At 49.4% G+C, this 23,357-nt stretch overlaps 1 protein-coding gene across 2 annotated transcripts in view; it reads right to left on the reverse strand.

Moving 5' to 3' along the window:
- Positions 1-23,357, reverse strand: part of ZMAT4 (zinc finger matrin-type 4) — a 56,583-nt gene that overhangs the window by 22,752 nt on the left and 10,474 nt on the right. For both annotated transcript variants that reach the window (XM_041478432.1, XM_041478423.1), the window contains one exon: positions 9,307-9,408. In XM_041478432.1, coding sequence (XP_041334366.1) covers positions 9,307-9,408 — 102 coding nt within the window. The remainder of the gene's footprint in view (positions 1-9,306; positions 9,409-23,357) is intronic.

A 23,357-nucleotide genomic window follows, 5' to 3' on the forward strand; every position in this document is an offset into this window, starting at 1 on the left:
AAACATTTGGGAGGGGTTGCTGGGTGTGTGTAAGCTGCAAAGATGTTAAGAGGAATCATTTTTACGGTTCTGCTCCGTGGCACTCAGCTGGACCATAAATGGTGCCCAGATGTCAGCCCTGAAAGACAGCAAAGCTTCAGCCTTCTGTAAATCACCTCTCACCTTTCTTTGGATTTGTGAAAGCCAAGGCAAAGAAATGACTTATGTTTGGCATAATTTAAAACCACACAGCTCCTTATGCAACCTTATTATCTTATGATCATAAAAGTGGAGCTTAAAATCATCCCTGGCCTCCGCGTGTATGTGGTGAGCATCTCCTTCCCTCTCCTTCCCTGCAGAGCAGAGGAAGCACAGCCCATTTGTCATCCATTTTATCTCTGGCATTTTCTACATTTACATGTGTATTTATCATCCCAACACGCCAGCAGGAGCACGGCAGGAGCACAGTGATTATTCTTAGCGTGCTGCTGGCAAACAGCACTGCGGGTTATCCTCTCCCTGCTGAAAACCTGCAGCTTTCAAGGCACCAGGAGGGCAAGTGCCACACACACGGGGGGGCCAAAGGAAGAACCACAAACAGGAGCCAGAAAACCGGGATGAACTGGGATTAGGGCACCTCCAGCTCCCATTCTGACCCATCTCACCGCATCCACAAGCTGCAGGAAAGACAAAACCTTGCCACATTTGTAAATCCACAGTGCGGAATGAGCAGGCTGCCTTGTGCTCCAACAGCCACCACAACCTCATTTTGGGTGCAATAAGGGTGTTTCTGTGCCCGTGAATATTTCTTTTGTAGCTGTACAAAGTGCTACACCAAAGGCATTCTCACTTTCCTGTCTCTAGTGGGGACAGCAGCTTTTAAAGGCACTAAGTCTGGTTTAATACTGCAGGCTGGAAAACCAGCCCTGACTATGCAGGGAGCTCAGAGTCTGTTTTCACACAGCTGCTGCAGAGTTCTGCATCGCAAGCTCATTTGCTACTGTAAGGCTCATCAATAAAAGTAAATAAATGGATCATTTCTGTCTCTGTCAAATCTACTCTGGTACAGAAGATCGTGGCAGAGACAGCAAAGTTCTGGCAATTCAACCCTAAAACATAAAAGGGCAAATCAGAGCTAAATTGTGCTATGAAATGCAATTTGATTTTGCATAAATTGTGTTTTGCAGCACGCTGTGCCTGGAGCAGGCAGCGAGGTCCCTGCAGGGTCGGTTTGGGACGCTCAGCCCTGATCCCTGTTTGATGGAGGAGCTTCTCATCCCTCCTCTGTGATGGACCAGCAGCTCTGGGGAGGACTGACCCATCTTCCTTCACAGCCAGAAGCTGCCAGCTGAGGCATTACAGCCCGGGGGTCGCCAGGCTGCACAGACACACACAGCTCTTCCTTCTGTGTTTGCCCAGGGTCCCTTCTAAGAACATGGAGTCAGATTCATCCATTTCCTTCCTTTGACGGGGATCCCAGAAACTACCACAGGAGCTCCCCCACCAGCTGAGGATCTCAGACCCCACCATGGCCCCAGAACTGCTCCCACTTTACACCATGATTCAAGCTGATCCAGCAGTCTGAAACACTTTGCTTGTGAGGGCCCTCTTTCTGTCTCCTGTCATCAGGCTCAAATCAACTATCTCTGCAGCTTCCCTCAGGCTGTGCTAGCACATAATCTCATTTCCCTATTCCCCATATATCCCTTCATCAATCCTCGTGCTGCCAGCTTTATGGTTTTGGGCAGTTTAGCTTTCCTCTCCTGCTCCTCCTTGTCTGTGACCCCTTCTCCAGCCAAAGGCCAGGGACCCCCCTCATTGAGGAGCACCAAGCACAGACACAGGTGTGAGATGAAGGAAGGAACCGTGGCAGCCCAAATGGCTGCAGCTTCTCTTAGTCTGTATTAAATTCTTTTTCAGAGGGCCCATTGGTTGGGTTTTAATCCTTTTAGTGTACACTGTGTTGATTTTTTTGTGTGCTGGCAGTTTCTTAATTAAATTGCCACGCAACACGCGGTCACATGATTACACCAATTTTATTATCTGTATTGGCACTACTCGTAATCTCATCAAAAGAGACAAAGTTATTTTGGCTGGCCCAGTTGTCCAAACCTTGTGCAGAAGCCCAGTTCCATGGTTCTGCAGCCCCTTTCCCCAGATGCTGTGCCCAGGAGCTGTGCCAAGGCAGACAGCTCCGGCTGCCCGCACGGAACCCCTGGCCCTGCCATGCCTGGCCCTGTGCTCGCTTCCTCCTGGAAATTTCCTCCCCTTTCCCACGCCACAGGGTCAGCAGTAACAGTGCACACAGCACGTGGCCAGCACACTTCAAGCACCCACTTGTGAATTCCTGGACCTGCTGACCTAAACTACATCATCCTGGAATTTGTAATCGCTGCCTAACAACCTTCCAAATTTTTACTGGAATGGAACCAATCTATTTCTTCCTCTATGATATAACAACATCCTCTGCATTTTTTAAATAGACAGGAGAAGTATTTTCAGCAAATGCCTTCCCTTTTCTGCCTCTACTACCCACACAACAAACATTGTCAAGATCCCTGTGGTTCGCTGCAGAGCTGAACTCCCCGGCTGTTATTCCAGACACTGCTGGATGCCAATGTCCTTTTTTCTCCCTTTGTAATTTTTGAAAAGCCTCATTTATAATTTATGGTCATTTCTACCAACTTCCCCTTTTTCCTCCATGAGTTAATTTTTTTAAAAGTGTCTACTCATGCTTTTGTCTTCCTGGGCACACAGAAATGTGTCTGCAATTCCCAAGTGCTCAGCTGAATTTGCACCCCCATCAAACTGGCTGCTCCAAAGCAAAGAGAGGCACATTACTCGTGCGGACATTGATTTGTTTACACATTAAGGCAACTACTGAGGATCTATTCAGCCAAACAATCACTAGCTCCACTTCCTTATATCTGCTTATTCCTTCTACCATTCCACCTGGATGGCCAGGCTGACTCCAAGTGGGGAGATCCTGAGCATGAATTTTCTGTCTCAGGAATCACCATTTCTGCTGTGATCTTTAACTTTACTGCTTCCTATTTTGGTTTTGACTGTAGTCAAAGTATCTCTTGTCCAACACACTGCTGGGTACCCTGTGGAGAGGAAATAACTCTCCTTAGAGGCTGCTGCCAGAGCAGCATGGCAGGAGCAGCCGGGCTCAGCACCTGGCTCTCACGGTGCTGCCACCCAACACCTGTCCCCCACACCTGGGGCACCACAGGCACCTGCTCCTCCCTAAACCCACCGGCAGTCCCTTCTTACATCATCCTCTCACATTTCTTCTGCAGGTGGATCTTACCTTATACCTACACTAATGCAACCATGCATTTAATCTGTTGGTATTATGGGATTTTTACACCTGATTGAGCTGAAGGTCTTGGTAGAGGTTGGACTAGACCTTTAAAGGTCCCTTCCAACCCAACTCCTTCTAGGATTCTGTAAACATGCCAAGGGAAAGGGGATGCAGGGACAGAGTGAGCAGGCTGGGAACTTCTGAAGAAGCTAAATTCTTGCTGCTCACCTGCAGCTCAGGTCCCTCATCCTGGGCCACGCTGCTCTTGGGGACTGATGTTCGAGGCGTGGGTGGGCTTCACCGCGGGTACAGCCCCCCACCCCAGTACCAGCAGGCAACAGAGGAGTTAACACAAACTGCTGCGCACACGGGCAGGCCCAGCAGCAGCCCCACAGCAGCAGCAGGATGGAATGCTCCCACCGCATCCCCACTCCGGTTTGTGCGGAACGCATCCCCGCAGCAGCGCGCCGGTGCCAGTCACCGCCGAGCGCCCGACAGCCCCGAGCGCGCGGGGGCGGGTCTGTCACAACACACACCAGAGCTGCTGCCAAACACCCAGAACCCCAATCCAAACATGGGCTGCGAGTTTGAATACTGAAGGCAGGCAGGATATACCTGGAACAGAGAGGTGCCCTCCTGTGCAGCAGGATCAGCGAGGAATGCTGCGGAAGGGCAAGAGCTGCAGGAACTCGTCTCCCAGGGACACTGGCCAGGGTGAGCCAGTGCAACCTTTCTTTGCTTTCATTCCAAGTAGCTTTAATGTCACATCCCTTATGCCTCTCCGCTACTGCTAACCCTGGGGTCCCATTTTCCCAGTGTGTTTTACTGCTGCTCTGAAGGACCTTTTAACTTTAGCTATTTTTAGAGAGCAATAGGCCTCTGTGCAGAGGTACCTGGGAAGGGAGCTGTGCACGGGGCTTCATCTTCTCTGCTGTTGCTGCTGTTTAGCAATAGATTTTGACACTGGGAGTGCATTAAAAATAATGCTCAGCCATTAATGTTGACAACAGAGCAGTAGCATAGAGCCTTGTAAAGTCCCATCCCATCTCCACTGGCTCTCACCGTGATGCAGCAGCTGCTGCTGCCCTGTGTGCAGAGAGAAGTATGAGCCTTGTGCCCTAAAAGCCTGGCACTCACCTATCTCCCTCATACACAACGGGTAACCACATTTTCTTCACCATATTTTAACTGGGGCAGTTACCACAACATAAAATGCCAGGGAATATCCATGGCAGGCCTGCCTGTACACACAAAACGAACAGAGCAGCACCTTTGTCATCTCTGCAACACAAATATGCCCTCTTTAGCTTTTTCTCCTCAAGCCAAGGTTCTTCTATCCAACACCAGCACAATCTTCAGGATAACAGTAATGTCTGAGCAGCCACAAAAACCCGTGATCACCACAGCAGAGCAGATTCCAGCAGCGGTGGGGAAGGACATGGTAACAGCAGTAGAGTGTCCCCTCCTCCTTCATCCTCTGGAGGATTTCCATGTCACTGCCACCAAAGCAGGACAACACGGCAGGTGAGCAGCAACAGTGGCAGAACATACGACAGAGATCATGGCCAGCAAATGTCACATTCCCTTCCATGATCACTGACATCAGCAGAACCTGGCACACAACAGCCCTGTGCAGCCTTTACCTTCAGCTAAAGCACATCCTTCCCACTCCTCCATCCTGGAAATGCTTGCAGCATCTCACACAGGGAGCTGGGAGTAGAAACATAACATTCCAGCTCCTTGCTTTCTAGTATAGCATTTATTCTGTTAAATAGAGTATGTGCTCTTGCAGCACATTAATATTTCAGACACAGGATTGCCTTTCTGAGCACACACATCTCGATCCTTAAGGCACCAATGTGCCAATAGTAAACAATGTTTATTATTCCTTCAGACAAGCCATCGCTTCACATGTTTCCAGCCAAGGACAGCCCAACTGGAAGCAGATTAACCCCAGCACCACTCCAGCCCGTGAGATGGAGCACTGATGAGGCTGTCGATACCGCCCCGGAGACAGAGGAGAATTCCACAGCACACAGCTCCCGAGAGGAGCCAAAGGGCATGGCACTTGATTTGTTCTCCCCAGTTTCTTCTGCATTTGAATTTTAATACAGTTTGCCTCTGCCCTCCCCTGCTGCTCCACCACAAGCATTCCAGCAGCATTCCCACATCCCATAAGGTGAGCTGACACTTGCACGGGCCCCTCCTGGGCTGCTCTTCCTCCAGACCTGGCATCTTCCTTCATTTTAAATGGAAAAATAAAGCACTCTCTGAACACCTGAAGTAATAAAGATTATGGAGGAAATGGAGAAGAGCATTACAGCAGCTTGAGGAGCAAATGTGGTGATGAATGTGCATCTCAGGGTGAAATCTGTGAGCAACTTTGTATATGAGGTAATTTTCCTGCAGGATTTTCAAGGGGAAACATGAAAATAAATGGTAACATCTTCCTAATGGCAGTGAACACTTCTACATAGAGATGAGGACTCAGAGCTAACTAAGAAATCTTAGCTCTCTTTGTTTTAGCTTTTTCATCTACAGAGCAGCTCACCAAAGTGATTAATACAGCCTCTCTCAAAGACAGAGCTGGAAGGAAGTGTTAAATTACAGGTAATCCAGAGGGAATCCAGCTCCAAAGAGGCTTCCGGCTCCAGAGGAAGGAAAGATGCAGAGATACAGAAAAGAAAAAACTCATTTCTGCACAGACTTTCACTGGCATTGCAGCAAGCACAGCACATTGTCACCCCTTGGACCACAGTGGAACACAAGGTGTGAAATACCCTCAGGTGTGAAATACCCTCCCTAAACTGTGCCTGGCCACCTCCTGCCCCACACAGCAGCCATCACCTGCATCACATGGATTCTTCCCCAAAAAGCCACGCTGTTCCCTTTTGTTCCTCCCAAGGAGGAAAGGGAGCCAGGGTAGCTCAGGGATGCTTGGCATGGCATGGCACAGCGAGTGCCACCCAGGGATTGTCTCAGGCATCCGTACTTGGCTGCTTTATTCCAGAAACAGAAGTGGGAAGAGAGTTTTCTGATACTTCAGGGGACAAATTAAGACAGCAATTTGCTTGAAGAATTAAAATATGCAAATGCACACTCTTTTGGGCACCGACACCAACCAGTAAGATTGACCTCATGCCCCGCTCACAGCTGTGAGTGCTGCCCAGCAGCAGCCCCTGGAGATGCTCAGCCCTGAAGCTTCTCCTCATTTTGGAACTCAGTCACTACCCCAAGGCTCAGCTCTGTCCTGGGGTGAACCCTCGAGACGAGGGCAGGACCTGGCACTTTCAGCAGCATGGGAAGGAGAGCCAGGGTGCATCAGACATATCAGACAAAGCCAGAAACACAGTTGCATGAAGCACATGTAATAAAGGCAGTATTTGCTGTATGTCAAGCTGGAAGCACAAAGTGCTGCAAACACTCTGATCCTTTTGTCATTTTTCCACTACACTTGCCCTTGGAAATAATATCACTTAATACTGCGTGACTGACATAAAGTCATTTTTTTTTTCCTGCCAAAGTAGCACAGAAGAAAAGTTATTGGTTGGTGATTTGGAGAAGGAGATGAGACAGTGATTGGAACTGACTATTCCTGTTTGGCAAGATAAAAACGTCCCCCTTTCATAGGCTGCTTCCCTCTATTTTCTTACAGAGAAATGTCTTATTTTGCATGCATAGAGAGCCAAGATTCCAGTCCCTGGCACAAGGGCTGCAGAGCTCACTTGACTGCGCTAGTGAGGCAGTGGATCAATTCCCTTTCTCTCCAGGCTGGCTCAGGAAGGATAAGGGTGCTGCTACCCAAAACAAACCCAGACAGAGCCCTGGCACCCAGCACCCTCGGCTGCACCACCACCAAGGGTCCTCAGCACCCACGGGTACCCAGGGTGACCACCCCAGGGCTCCTGGAAATGGATTTACAGAAAATTCAGTCTTCTGAAGTTGATATTTCCCCCATGAAAATAATCAGTTTTTAACTACACAGCACTTTCTAAAAGTAAGAAGAAAAAAAGGTGTGAAAATTTTGACCAGCTACTTTACAATGAGAAAGAAACAGTGAATTTTACACTCCTGCTATTAACTAATGGCCTGCAGCAAGGGCTGCCAGTCTCAGGCAGGATGGAGCCCCCAACTCCACCTCCCTGGAAAACCCCAGGGCAGGTTTTCAGCCTCTCACGTGCCTGTGGTGCCTGTGGGCTCTGGTGCCAGAAGGTTACCACGAGAATGAGCATCACACTCGGGACTGGTGACCAGAACAGACGTCCCAAAGGGACACTGAGAGCAGCAAAGTGACACAGCCACAGGGCAGAGGCACTCCCAGCCTCTGGGCCACCAGAGGTGATCCTAACTAGTCTTTACAGCTCACTCACTCCAAGCCTCTGCTCTGTGTTATGCAACCCACCAGCAAGGGTTGGGAATGACATTATTGTGCCAAACATCCACAGCGTCTGCTGGGATTTCACAGCGGATGACAAACGAGCACAACACCTCGCACTAAAATATACAAGAGAAAACAGTGTTGTTTTCCACATTTCAAAAACATCTGCTATGAATTAATGATTCAGCTCCTACCTCCAATGACAGGCGCAGAGGAGATGAGATTGGCTGAGCACCCCGTGGCTCACCAGGCACTGCTCCTGTTTCTGCAGCAATGCTCCTGCCTCCTGCAGGCAAAATTTGGCATCCACGGTGCCCAGTATCAAGATCTGGAAGGTGTCCCTAAAACTGCAGCCTTCAACTTCACAGAGCTGCCAGGGATCTCTGCTGCACACAGAGGGCAGCCAGAGGAGCAGTTACAGAGGAGCTCCTAAGAAATTCACCAAAACAGACATGTAAAGTGCCCTACAAGCAAACGTACATTCTTGTTCCCATTGTTAATTAATGCAGCACAGCATCCTCAGATCGTGTACATTAAGCTTCCTGCACATTCTCCACTGGCCACACAATTGTCTAACTCGTATATCAACTGCAAAACACTCGAGTCAAGCAAATGCTTGGGGTAACTTCATCTTCCAGGTCGCTGTGCACAAACTCTGTGTCTGTTGGAACTCTGCAGGCACTGGGAGTCTCCATGTAACCAAAACCAGAAGCAAAGCACACCTCCCCTGAGTGCAGAAGTCCCTCACACCCTGGCTCATCACACAGAATCACAGAACTGTTTAGGTTGGAGAAGACCTCCAAGACCACCAAAATCAAGCCAAATTATTCCATATTATCCAAATACCTGTATTATCTCTATATTACGTATGATGGATATGCAGAGTGGCAGTTTATTCTCTATATACAAACAATGTTTTATAGATAATGCAGACATGCATCACTTCTGGAGTCCTCCAGGACAGGCTGGAGCATCTCACATGCTCCCAGGGGAGGATGGTCCCTCGTGCACAGCCACCACACAGTGACCCTGCACCTCCACTGCATTTGAACCTGAGAGTCTCTATTCTCCCATCAGGTGAACACCAAAAGCCCCTCAACCCTGGCAGGATCTACACCCTGGCAGGATAAACACCCAGGCAGTGGGTTTCCTTCCCTGAAGGATTTTACAGCATCATATCCCTCCATAATTTCCTCCTTGTTTAATAGGAATGCCTTTAAGTTTGTTTTGAAGATATGCAGTGCTGTTAATTGCTGTTCTAACATGTCTCTAATAATCCATCCTTTCTAATTATTCATTGCTCACTGCTTCTTAAGTGCCTAAATACATTCACAAATTCTAATCTGTTCTCTGCACAATCAGAGATTCCTACTCACCAAACCACAGCGCAGCACATTTAATACAACCTGAGCTTGTTTTGCTGCACTCTTAATTGCTCTCCTTGCTAACTGTGCTCCCTTCAGTCCTGATCAAATTGCAGGCTGACTTGGCAAAAACAGAAGAAAAAGCCAGACAGGCAGCAGACACCGCTGCAGTGACATCACTGACAGAGTGAGTGTAAAACCAGTAAAAACAGTTCTTCAAATGCTGAGTCTGCCAAGCAGAACAGCAAAGGTGGAGTGAGAGACCAAGAGCATCCTACCTCGTAGTGGGCCACGCGCTGGGACTCGGAGATCAGCTGAGCACTGCACACCTTGCAGTAACTTTCAGTGAACAATTCTTGGTCGATGTCAGAGGATTTCATCTGTGCGTGACAGAGAGAAGAGACAAGAAGCAGAATCAGTTACAGGAAGCAGGCAGATGTGTCTGACAAGGCTCCTATAGAGCCAAGGGCAAGGCAGCACTTGAGCCAAGCAGTTCTTGTCAGCATGAGGGAGTGGAAGCAATGTTATGCAGGTGTAAACGTGACACACAGACAGTCTCCCCACATCCCAAATCACTCCCATTCGGAGTCCCCAGGTTTATGCACCAACAGCCCGTGTCAAATGCTCATTCCTCACTCTGGGCAGCTGTCCCAGCGTGGCCCCTTCACTGCTGCAGCAGGAGCAGTGGGACACGAGGGCCAGGTGTGCCCAAGAATCTGAATGCCACACACACAGCACAGGTTCCACAGCTTGGCTGTCCTGCCCTGACACCCACAGCTGAGCTACTTGGGAATGGCTGCTCTTCATCACCTTTCCTACCTAGGAACACCATGCACAGAACCAGCTCTGACAGAGATCGCTCACGGCTCAAAACACGCTGGACCATTTGTTATACAATAATAAAAGAGCTTATAAAGACTTTTATAGAGAGGGCAAACAGCATCACAACCTGGAGGAAGGTGGTTTTAAGCTGGAAGAGCACTCTGTTGTACTTCTCAATTTAGATGGGGAAGAGAATTGTTTGGATGATTTACTGGGCTGTGCTGTTCTCCAGCAGCTGTTTAAATATTTATGTGTTCCCCAGAACTTTCTACGAGGACATTTGCACCTTTAAAACCAGCTTGCTGAGTGCTCTGATTCACAGGAACACATTGCTCCTCTGTTCATAGCCTCCTCCTTGTGCCACTGCAGGTATACAGATCTGAACTCACAATCAAGGGGTGCATCAGGAAGGTTCAGGCTTAAAACAGACTGAGCCCAAGCAGAGCCAGAAAGCAACAGAAGCAGCTACATAGAGAGAATATTTAAAACCACCCTCTATGCAAAGTAAGAGGGAAAAGAGAGGCTGGTGCCTTCTCATTAATGCCAAGATAAAATCTATTAATTCACAATCATAACAAAGCTGAGTATAATGAAGACTGATAACACAGGTTTTACAGAGCTTATTCCACTGACTGGGAAGAAAAATAACATGGAAATGAAGAGGCGATGAGATCTCATTAGCAGACAAAGTCAGGTGCAGAAGGGCCGGTCGCTCCAGGCTGTGCAGCAGAGCTGGAGGTGGCTTTTCCAAGCCCCCAGTGTCCTGCCATCCCACGGTTATTGGGGTCCCTGCATATTTTATGAAAACAAGCAGATGAGCTGACACCAGAGAGTGCCAGCCTGGAGAGACCAGCCCACCCTGAGTACCAGGAAAAGGTTTGCTCAGGTGTTCTGGTTTACCAGACAAAAACACTCATCTCAGAGCTCCTCTGCTGCTGTGCTTGCTCTTTGTTTGATTCTGCAAAGACATTTGCTTGTTTTCCCTTGCTATCTGCCTAGTTTTAATCCTCATTTACTCTGTCCAGAGAGATGTTGCATTGAGAAACTTTCAAAGACACCAAAAGACCCTTTTAGGAATACAAGAAGTGTTGCAAAATTGCATCAAAGGCAATACAAAGTGGGAGGAAGAAATCTCACTTAACTCCAACGGATCGACACAAAGCAAACCAAAGAATCTCATTAAACCTCAATCCAGCAACCAAGCCAGAGACAGGTAACACCACCTTCATTTGCATGCAGCCTGCAATGCTAGTACAAACCCTCATTGCAAAAATCAGAGTAAATCAAAAGCTTCTCAGCGTTAGTTCAGCATTCTGTGCTCTGATAACAGAACCAAAGTCTATTTTTCTCTAATGGAATCATCTGTCCTCCTTTACAGCAGCAGGGGCTGAGCAGGCTTATCCAGACCTGGATCTCATACATTTTCTCTCAGCAGCAAGTTCTGATACAGGTGTGGGATGTGTTCCCCTCGATATCACAGGTTCAGCACCAGGAGAACACAGTGGTTCTGCTGATGATGTGACTGCTGTGCACTCACGTGTAAATACTGGAGTTACCTAATAAAAGTCTCTCTGGAATGGGAGACCCTCACATAACCCAGAGCACAGTCACATGTGACAGAAGCTCCCACTCTCCTGCCCTGCTCCCAAATCCTGGTGCACCTTCCCCACCCTGGCATGGCTTGAGCACCTCAGTGAGGCACAGCTCCCGGCTGCCTCACCCCTCTCTCTGCAGAGCACAGCCTGGCACCACGTTGTTGCCACATTCTCTTCACAGGGAAAAGCAAGGCACAATTCTTCCCAAGAATATTTCTGGGTTTCGCATTCTCTAAACATCAGAGAAAGGGAAAACACAATTCTTATCACTTACTGTACCTGTGTTGTGCCAAAGTAAAATGCAATATAGAGATTGTTTCTCCAAAGTGAGGATGTTTTGTTTCCTTGGCCTATCAGGGCCAATAAAGTGTGTGTGTGCTGGACTGTCACAGCACAGTCACGAGAAAATCAGAGAAATGAGTGCAGCTCTGTGCAGTTGTGAGCAAACTGAATGTGTGGCAGATTCAGTTTAGATCCAAAGTATATAGTGTAGTATAATAAAGTAAATTCATTAACCTTCTGATGATAGAGTCAGATACATCATTCTCTCTCCCCTCGTTGGAGTCGCCTTTGATTTACAATTCTGCCTTGCTTTGGCCTCCCCAAGCAGCTCTGGGATCCCAGGGCTGGCTCCAAAGTGCCACACTCCCATGGAAGCACTGCTGGAAGGATGGGGTGACCCTTCTCTGCCAGGGCAGGCCAGGACCAGCTCTCTTTGCTTGGATGCACAAGTGAGCAGCAGCAGCTCCTGCTCACCCAAAAACTCCCTGTGCCCCCAGGAAGCACAGCAAGCCCAGGACTGCCAAAGCCTCCAGGATGGCAGGGTCCCCTTGGCCAGGCACAGAAATGTCACTGGGTGTCCTCACACCTGGGATTCTGGCAGAGGGTTTCACTGTTGCTTTTTCCAGGCATTGCTTTTTTATGGTGATGAAAAGTACAGCAAGGCAGAGCAGAGAGGGATGGGGATTAGGAAGAACAAAAGAACAAATGGAAGCAATACCTCCTTCATGCTTTTGCATGAATATATTAGGCTAAACTGCTATGAGGATTCAAGCATACGTAAGCTTGGCTACTTAAAATAATTAGAAAGCTCTGGTAACAATAACTGCTCTAGACAAAATTAAATTTGAACAAAAAATAATGGATTCACCTTAGCAAGGAAGATTTCCACACAAGCAATCCACCACCAGCACCCATTAATAGCAATCACCCTTGCAAAGCTGCCACTGAAACCAAGGCAGCCTCAGAACAAGTTCAAATTCAAGCACCAGTCACTGACTTGAGAAATCAGACAATTACCTCTCCCACAGAAATGCAACAGAGGAGCAAAAGTCTCTTCCCCTCCTCAGCAGCCACCAAAGAATGCCCAGCTAACACAGTGAAATGAATGCATGAGCTGCATGGACACGCAGTGAGATGAATGCCCCTCTCCACCACGCAGGTTTTAAACTGCCACCGTGCCCAGGGTGGCAGCAGCTGGTCCTGCACAGACCCCAGGGCAGCTCCAGGGCTGGAATTTCCCCGGGGATCTGCCCAGGAACCCTGTTACGTGCAAGAACCAAACGTCTGCTGCCTGCAAAGGGTGGTGCAGAGATGCCACAGCAAGGCTGGGTGATGGTTTCTCTGCAGAGCTGCAAGGGCTCCCCTCTGCAGCAAGAGAAATGAAACCCTGAAAAAGAACACAGCTTTGTGCTGTGGGTGCCCAGCCTGAAACCAGCACTTCCTCCCCTCCAGAAAAGCTCCCTTTGCCATTTCTGTCTCGTCTCAGATGCACTTGGCATTACCCTGCTGTGGCTTAATCCGAGCTGTGATTTATTAACTTCTTCTGCCTGCAAGTGTGATAAAGGGAGTTCATAAGCAATTAATATTTATGTATTTCTAATCACTTAATACCACTGTGACTCTCTCCCTGCCCACACATGCCTAACTACTCCAGGACTGACCAGCCCTCAGCTGATCTCACCTCACAGCCCATCTGTCAAAATGCAGCAGGGAAGGGAGGAGTTTCCCTGCCACGAGCATGTCCTCGGCTCTGAGGGACATTCAAGGGCAGCCACAGGTGCTGAGCAGGGTGGGACATGTCCCTGAACACTCCCAGAGACTTTTCTTGCTGAGAATTGAAGAACTGACGTGGGGTTCAGGGACACAAGCTGTCATGCTGAGCAGAAGCATTCAGTGCGCACAGTGAGGTGTAAACATCTGAAACTCCTGGTGTCCTCCTCCTCAGGTGGGGACATGAGGGGTCTCTCCCAAAAATAACAATCACCTTGTGCCCTTCAGTGGGGTTTGTTACGGCCTCCTGTGCCACACTCCAGTGCCAAGTCCCCTCCCTGCTCCAGATCCAGGGTCTCTGCACACGTCAGCTCGGCACCTCCAGGAATGGCTCAGCGTGTCACAGGAGACAGGTCTGCAGTGCCTTGTGCCATGTGGTTGCAATTCTTCTCAGCAGTTTCAGTGGCTGTAACAGCTCAATGAAAAATCAATGCCATCAGACCGACGCCAGGTTTTGGCAATGTCCAGAAAGGTGCTAAGCTGCACTAAATTTTAGAGGATGGCAACCCCCAACTGACGTCAGAGACTTATGCAAAGCCAAATTCCTTTCTAAGGGAGTGCTTTGCACCAGCTGAATCCCTCCAGGTGGGCTCATGTGCTGAATGTGTCCCTGTCACACAGGAGAGTGGTGGAAGTGCCCTGGAATTCCTGCACACGTTCATTTTTTCTATTGTCCAATCGAGGACAAGGAGTGTCATAGGAAACACAGGGTGCAGCAACTTGGTTTTCTCCAGTCAAGAGGAGAGAAGGAAAATGTGGTCTCTTATCTGATTTACTCTTGAAGGCCTACAATCACTTTTTCCAAAATTAACAGTCTCCAAAATCTCCACACCAGAGCACAAGAGAATCAGCAACTGAGCATGTGCAAGAATGCCAAATGAAAACAACAAGCCAAAAATTAAATGTCCTGATTTTCATGTTATGAATTATTTGTGGCTTTTGCTGCTGTCACTCTCCCATGGATTAACATCTCGTGTAACACCTCCTGTTTTTGTCTGTTGTTTAATTTGTCTTGCAATAAAAAGAAAAAAAGCCTTTACTAATAATTAATGTGCTTTGAGCAACTCTGTCACTGCACTTACATTGAAGCATCTGAAGAAATGCAAAACTGCCTTTTGAAGTGCCTGATTTCCCAGCACGACAAGACAATGGCTGAGCCTGTTCCATGAGTGCAGTTCTCCTCCTGCTTTCATTGCCTGGAGACACTGTGGGTCTGGAGGTCACAGCAGCCAGGAAAAGGGCTGGGATGGGGCAGCCTGGGCCAGTTCTGCTCTCCCTGGCAGCCACAGACAGGACAGGACAGGAGAGCCCATCCCATGGTGATGACAGCACTCTGCAGCCCACCCTGAGCTGGTGCAAGAGCCCAAATTCACAGCCATGGGATCTGCAGCCTCAGCCTGTACCAGCAGTTGAATTTCCTTGCTGTCCCTCCACAGTTCCAGAGAGGAGGAGCAGGGCAATGGAACAGAGCCCAGATAATCCTGTGTCCCTGAGGTCATGGTAGTGTGTCCCTACCCACAAAGAGCTCCTCACAAGCCACATCTCCAGAGGATGTGTGTGCTATTTTCAGTTTTTGCCATTCTCCTGCCAAAGCAAAGATGTTCCATGTCCCTCCACCTGTGCTGAACATCTGCTGTCTCTACCATGCTTCACCTTCCCTGCAGTTCTTGTTTGGTTTGGGGTTTATCCCAGCTCCCTCCATTCCCTAAATCCTCTACAGAGTCAATTTGCTTCAGTTCTGCACTGAGCCTCTGATGCATTTGGACACGCTTTATTGGAGCCTTGAAAATCAGAACGAGATTGTGTGTGGCACGAGCTGGGGAGCAGGAGAGATCCTGCACGTGGCTGCTGCATGTGTCAGCACGGAGAGGAGAGGTTGTGGAGAGCAACACGGGGGAGACACAGCCTCAGTGCAGTCGAGGCTCAGCCTCAGCACCCCAAATGCCTCATTTCACACCATCTCCCCCAGTGTAAGCAGGAAAGTTGCTCATTTGCTGGGGTTGACTTCTTGATAGAAGTGCCCAAGGGAGCCAGGCTGGATGGGCCTTGGAGAAACCTGGCAATTTTCTGGGAATTGGAACAAGGTGATTTTTAAGGTCTTTTTTAACCCAAACCAGGGATTCTGTGTTTGCCAGGACTAAGAAAGGTACAGTCACACAACAACAGTGCCCTCTCAGTGGACAGAGGTGGTGTTTTTGAAAAGAGCCTCAGCTTTCATGCCACTGTGGGGAGGAAATTGCCAGGGACGTCTCACTGAATTCCCAAGACTCATGAGCTCTGGGCTAGGGGGAAAGCTGCCAGATGTTCCCATCTCCTCACCTAATCATCAAGGTCCCATTTATATAAACTGAACCAAGCAGGCAAACAGCCTGATGAACACATCAGGAGAAGCAGTGTTCTGTGGCAGAGGGAAGCCAGGAGAGACTGGCAATACCCTCCAGGCAGAACAACAGCAGGGCCACGTCTCCAGGTGTGCCTCTGCAGCCCCCACCTGCACCAGGCTGGGCAGCACAGCACCCACCTGATGGGGGGAGCAGAAGCAGGAGACTCCAGCTTATGCGTGGCACAAAAATCCAGCTGGTGACTTTGTGACCTCCTGCCTGTTTGAAGCGGGAAGAAAAGGCAAGCAGCGGAAATTACAGGCACACAGAAGCAGAGAGCAAAGGACAGATCTGGCTGTGCAGTGGAGACAAGCCCTCCATGCCCCAAAGTGTCTCAGGGGACAGGAGGGAAGGCCACTGCCAAGTTTAGAGGGAGCCACCACGCTGCAATTCTGTGAGTAGCATTGTTCCTTCCCTACAAATGCAAGTATCCCATTAAGCACATGAATTTTATCTAATTATTCACACTACATCACGTAGCAGGGTTTAATTGCAAACATGTGCTGATTTGAATAAAAATACATTTAAAAAAAAAAAGAGATTGATATATTGTGACTGTTTTAATACAGTTTGCAGGAACTCAAGGGAGAGCAATCCAGATTTCGTGCTGCAGGGTATCGACTCTGTGTCCTGCACACTTCAAGGACGGGGCTCTGCCACTCACTGCTAAGGGTTGGCACAGCTCAACCCTTAGCAGTGGGGACAGCCCAGAAACCTCCTGAAATAAGCATTAAAACAAACCTGTGCAGGCTTCACAGAGACTACACTCGAGACAGAGGAGCAGCTGGAGTCAGAGGCAGAGGGGAGGGACTCGCTCACATTAGGATGCTCAGCAAAAGAGGGACCTTGATCCAGGTCCCAGCCAAGGCAGGAACAGGCTCCCCTTGACTAAGCCCAGCTGGGGAGGACGCCTGGTCCAGCACAGCCTGGCCTGAAACCCTGCCACCTCCACATCCCGGTGCTCTCCCCTCCACTCTTCCTCCCATCCCAGCACCAGGGCGTGTTTTTGGCAGCTCTCGGTGCCCCCAGGGCTGCTGGGGGTCCGGGCTCCCCAGGGACCCTGCCAGGCGTCGGGGCGCAGCGCGGCGCCGTGCGGGCTCACACGCCAGAGCCAGGGTTACCATGTGATGCTCACGGTTGCCACGGAAACGGTGGTTTCTCACTAAAAGACACATAAATAGTCTCGGCACTGGCTGAGCGTGGGCGCAGCCAGGCTGGGGCACCCCGGTAGCCGGGTCACTGCTGCCCGGCCAGGCCCTGTGCACAGCCAGGGCTCCTGCACTGCCCTGCCCTGCCGCCTCTGCCAGGGCCACACGCTCATTTTGGGATAAGCAGGACCTACTTTTTCCCAGTGGCTCCCTAATAACATGGAAAATGGCAGGAAGCAAGGCAAGCTGAATCCCATGCCGGCAGCCCGTTGCCTCTGGTACTTTGCATAATCAGGGCTTGTCAGTCCCCATCAGCTTCAGCTCAGAAACCCAAGAGGAAAAGCCATGTAAGGTGGCAACAGACTTAGAAGAAGCCTCCAGAGAACAAATCTGTCCATCGCTGATGGGGGATTATTTTAATTCTGGATCCCTGATAAAAGCCTGCATGCTTGCCTGGCTGGCTAAGCTAAAGCACCTCTTCCCAAAACCAGAATCAGGCTCAGCAGCACTAACCCCACATCGGTTTAGTGTCACTGCTGACAGCACTAAATGCTCCCTGCCCAGATGTTACCCAGGTTAGAGAGAGCAGAGGTGCTCCAGGTTATCCATGAGTTCTCAGCCGCGGTGGAGCAGGGGGGCTGAGCTCCTCTCTGCTCCCTGGGATGGCTCCTCTCCCACCCTGTGCTGCCAGCCAGAGATGACTCACCGACTGCCACCTGCTGAGGATTTACAGGAGCTCCGGTGCCACCAAGGCAGCCGAGCAACTCCGGCCAGGAAGCCTCCCTGCCTGCGATGAGTGATGGACTCTGCTCCCTTCAGCCACAGCTCCCTGCTACAGCAGAGCTTCTTGTCGTCCATGGAATGATTTAGAAACAAGATAGCAGGAATGCAAATGTTTCCAGTCCCCCAGTAAGCACGGAGCAGCTAAACCTCTGGCCTCATTAAACTGCACATCCAAATTCCACATCCTCTAAAGGGTATCGGCAGATTTCATTAAACTCCTTCTTATTATCATGTAATCTGTCAATTAGCTTTGTGAGCACCAGCAAACAAGGAGCTTTATCTTAAGTAAAACATAAAACATTTACATCCTTCCTACAGCACTTTCTTTATCTTTGCCCATCTTTGATCTAAAAAAAGAAAAAAAAACAAACCTGTCCTTTTGTTTGCATTTGCTTTCTTTTAAGAGGCAGGAGCATCTCCCACTCTCAGCCACACTAAGCAGAAGCATGCTGGACTTTTAAGTTTTATGTCAGACCTGTCTTCTTTGGGCTTGGGAGCATCTCAGCAAGCCACTCAGATAACTCATGTTTCATTTTCCCCTCTGGAACAAACCACCCTTCTGTCCCTTACCAACAGATGAGCAATGAGAAATGCTTCATCAATGCCCACTGCAGTGCTCCAGCCCCGTGTGCCAAAGGGTCCCCAGAAATGCAAATTGTTCTATTTCGGTGAGAAATTAAACTGCCACTGCAGAGGGGCTGGAGCTGGGCACTGCTCCTTTCAGAGACCAGCTCTGACTCATAGGTTTGGAAAGGTCTCCCTTTCCCTGCATAGTCTGGGGACTCCAATTCCTACAGTATTTATCAGGCATGCCCTGTGGTACTCAGAAGCAACAGAAAGGCATTAAAACAAGTTAATGTGCTTCATACACCACCAGTTTTCCAAGTGGAGTTTGTAGGTTATCCTGTACCCGTGGCTGTCAGCCTTATGCTCTGGCTAGGAGGAAAAAGGGCTCAAAAATGCTCCTCGTATGTTCTGCAATGCCAAAATCATCCCAGCTGCTTTGCAATGTCCTGTCTAACCCACTGTGGGAGCAGAACACTATGACCTGGCTCCCCACATCCCTCTGTCTTCACTCCCCTGTTCCCAGATGTGGGAGCAGGCAAGGGGAGCAGCCCAGCACCTCCTCAAAAGGCACAACAAGGTCAAAGTGCACTGAAGGCCTCTGATAATTAAACAGAAAATAACAGGTCCCCACACTCTGTGTGACTCCTGCCCCCGCCAGACTACCGTGAACTACAGCTGCGTGCTTGAAAATTAGACAGATTAATTATTGCTACAATTAGTAGTATTGTGAATCATCTCTGGTGGCAGGGAATAATATTGTCATAAACTTGTCTAATTGCTCAGTATTTCCAAATGAGCAGTTGAATCCGCAGTTATCATCTTGATCCTTTCACTAGTGACACTGTAGGATGGAAAACACAGAATTGATTAATTAGTTTTCATTTTAAGTCAAACTAAACTCTGGCTTCCCTCCGCCACGTGCTGGCACTGAAGCCAAGACTGAAGCTCGGAGGTGGAAGGCACCCTCAGTGTCCTGAGATCCAGGGTCACAGCTGAGAGCAGGGGAACTGCCAGCCTGAGCACCCTGCTCACACACCCAGGCCACAACAGCTCCTGCCTCTAACACAATCAGCTCACATGGGCTCATTGTGTGTCAGATAATAGAGGGGCTTGCACAGCATTCTGCGCAACAGCAGCTTTAACTGACTAATTTATGGTTTCAGATGCTGTGGGTGTTCAGTTCCATCCCGTTCCTGGGGGTTTCTGACAAGCCACTCCAGGTGCTGCGGATCCAGCACTCCAAGCTTTTCCCATTTTCTCGGAGAATTTTGAAACCAGAGCATGTCTCACCTTCACAGCTCACTGCTGGGTGTCATGTCTCTGGCTGCATCCTCCAAGACAGCTTTAAATACCAACGTCTCACTTCACCACCAGGTCCACCCACTGTTTTTAAGTGGCTGGATCAAATTTAGGAGCAGTTTTGAGTTCCCAGCGCAGTTCCCCACATCTCCTCATGGTTCCTGTCACTTTCTGAGAGCTGTGGGTGCAGCTCCACCACACCCAGCTCACGGGCAGTGGGAAACCTTGCTCAGGTGCCCTTTGTGACACACACAAATAACATGTATGTGACATATAAGCAAGTAGATCAAAGCAGGAGACAAGTGACACCTCTAGGGCCTCAAGTGCTAAGGATGATAAACTGGAAAGGTTTATTTATACTCTCACACCTTCAGGATTTGTTTCACCAAAAAAAGATGCATTGGCAAAAAACAGATCTATGCTTAACTATACCTTCTACACCATTTCTCCTTAAACAAAGCAAAGTAAATATATTTCTGCTTCAGAATTAAGAGCAGCAATATTCCTCTCCCCTATTGCTTTCTAAATGAAGCTCCTGCAAACCCTTTTTGAAGCTTCCCAAATTCATTTCCAGACCCGCTCCCTGCTGTGCTCAGGAGAAATGGATTAAACAAGCCTTTTGAAGAGCAGCTGCCCGTAAGCTGCTCTGGGGACAGCTCAGCTCAGCTTTTCCCGTGTCTCCTGGAAGAAGGACAGACACCAAAACTCCCAGGACCAAACCTGCATGTGTAGGCAAAATGCTGCCATCGGGTGAGTGCTGCACCTGAGGTTTGAGTCCCAGGCAGCCAGGGCTGGCAAAGTCACCCGGGCCCCTGACAGCACAATAAAGGCCTAAAACCTGTCAAGCACTGCACAACAGGCAAGTTTTGATATTGCAAATATTCATCTCCAGCCATTTCTAGTTAATGAAACAGAGCAAACTGTCGAGGAAAATGGGAACGTTACAGTAAAAACAACAACAAATTAAACTCTAATGCAATTAGAGAGTAATTAGGGATCTATCCTCTGGGAGCATTTTGGAACTCTGGGTCTTTCTCAAAATCTGATCCCTCTGCAACTTTATTCCTTTCTAGTTAATAAGGAAGAAGTGAGTGGCACGGCTCCCCCCGGTTCCCTGCAAAAAGCCATCTTCTGCTCTGCAGGAGCAGGAGGTGCTGGCAGGTAAAGCACTCACACCTCCGAGGAAAATGCAGGTGTCAGCAGAACAGGGTGCAAAGGGAGAACAGAAACCACTGCCTGTGCCTGCTGCAAGGTGACCAGAAACACAAAGACCCAAATGCTCTTTGTGTTTCTGGTCAGGCTGAGCAGGCACGAGCCGACAGCAGAGCATAAGCCACCCCAGAAAACCCTTTGTTTTCCTGCACGCAGCTCTGATACAAGCCACAGCCCAGAAAAACAGGTATTTAATACCTCTTGACTTTTTAAATCTACTCACGAAGGTACTCCTCTATATACCTTAACTAAACCTCTCGAGCTTGCTGCAGGACAGAGCAGGGCAGCCTTTGGGCACCAGTCCCAGTGGTGCCCTGGGCAGGGCACAGGGAGCCCTCAGCACCCAGGGGTGCCCCAAACCTGCACACTGCCTGGAGTGCCTCCCCGACACCCCAGAGGCAGGGGATGTGGAGTGTGGCACTAAGGAGGAATCCAGGAAATCACAGGAGAACTGCAGCTCACAGGCAAGGAAGCACTATCCCATGCAGCCTTTTCTCCATCCAGGCTCACCCACAATGTGCCTGAGGGTTACAGCAAAGCCTGGCGCTGTTAAACCTTCCTCTGGGGATGCAGACACAGTGAACGCTCTCTTCAGAGGGTGAGGTGGCAGGGCATGAAGAAAAGCTTTCTCTCCATTCCCTGAGGCTGCTGCTATTCCTGGGGGCAGCCCCATCTGCATTTCACAGCTCCAGTACTCCTCAGCAAGGGGTGTTTTTCATGCTTTGAAAGGGGTAATAAAGCTGTGTCCTGCCATATGTGCTGCTACCTGCCCAGCAGATGTCAGGGAGATAACTCCCTCTGTGTTCAGCAGAGGAAGGGAGGTGGGAACCTTGACCTTCAACTGCTTCTGTGCCTAAACCTGCCCTTGGGACACCCAGAGCCCCATTCTGGCCTAGAAATTGGCCCAGTTCTGATCTCTCAAACCAGTTCTGGATCTCAAGTCACACCTCTTTCCTTGGGAGCTTAACCCAGATAAAATGAGACCCTGAAATCCAGAAATGTCCAGGGCAGCAGTGCAAGGACCAGCCCCAGGACCCCACAGCCATCTCCAAGATGGTTTGAAGAGCCTGCCTAATCGTGAAAGAACACCTTGCAATGGAGAAGGGTATGATTAGAGACTCACAGGTCTCAAAAATATGCCAACTTTTGGTCAAAAGTTGCTTCTTGCAAAGGAATAATTCTCAGCAAACCCCCACTATTGCTGTCTGCCCTTAACCACTGGCATGAGGGCTGTCTGTTGGGGGGCTTGGGGATCTTCCCTCCCTCCCTGCAGGGAGGGATTACAAATCCACCACCAGAGCAGACCAGGCATCAGCATTCCCAGGTAAACCCCCAGCAAACAGGGAGAGGTGGTGCAGGAGCCATAAATCCCCAGAGAGAGGAAGCCAGATGTGAGCAAGGTGCTCAGTCAGCAAGGACCAACTGGCTGCATTAATTCCTCTGCAAACTGGAAGCAGCAAATAAAAACAAATCCAGGCAAATATCAGCAAAACAATTCCTTATACAGACACTTTTCAAGCGGGGGCAGTCAGCAATGCTGCCAATAGCTGGGGAGGCCTCTCAGGGTGCAGCACACCTGGGAAAGTGAAAGGCAGCAGCACTGCAGGAGAAGGCAGAAAAGCCCAAGGGAGGAAGGCCCAAGACAAAGAAGAAAAGTTAAGACTGAGCAACTCAGAGGCAAGGGAAATGACTTCTGAAACACCCCAGGCAGCCAGGCACATGCAGAACCATGGTGCAATGTACAGACTAGGATCAATTATTCGGAGAGACTCAGAAGTGACTAAGAATGGTCAGATAAAATCAATGGTGAGGACTGGAAATCACCTCAAATCTTGAAACTGTCCCACCCCAGGATGTGACCCGGTGGCAGGATCCTCCCCAGGGACAGCAGTGCAGGAGGTGCTGGTACAGAGACACTTGCATCAGGTTTATAACCTACAGGTCTACACTATTCTGAGAGAAATAAAGGATTCCCAACCTCCTGCTTTTGATAAAAGCAGGGGGAAAGACCCATTTGTACTCTGGAAAGCTCCTGTGCTGCCTCTCCTTCCTGTCCCTTCCTACAGCAGATGAGTCACTGTCTAGAACCTTTAGCAAAACACCTCTTACTGTTTATCAGGTCCCTGCTACTCCCTGCCCCACAGCACGGCGCAGCAAGTGTCAGGCAGTGCTCCAGGTCACCATCCCCTTCCTGTGGAATGAAGAGGAACCCAAAGCTGAAGCCCCTCTGCCCAGCATCCCCCTCTCTTAGCTGCCCCCCAGCCCAAGAGCATCCCCCTGCCCACCTCTCCCCTTGCAGGGCCGCTGGTTGTGTTTTGCAGAGGGACTGCACGTGCAAGCAGCACAACCTCACGCAGAAAACGCAAACTGATGGTTTCCAACTCAACGCTCCGCAAATCCTGTTCTTCACCAAATACCACAGGCTCAGGCCACTTCAGCATCACGGGAGGTTAAAAGGAGCGTGTGGCCG

This window comes from Pyrgilauda ruficollis, unplaced genomic scaffold (genome assembly GCF_017590135.1).
Source record: "Pyrgilauda ruficollis isolate IOZ18807 unplaced genomic scaffold, ASM1759013v1 scaffold113, whole genome shotgun sequence".
Lineage (NCBI taxonomy): Eukaryota > Metazoa > Chordata > Aves > Passeriformes > Passeridae > Pyrgilauda > Pyrgilauda ruficollis.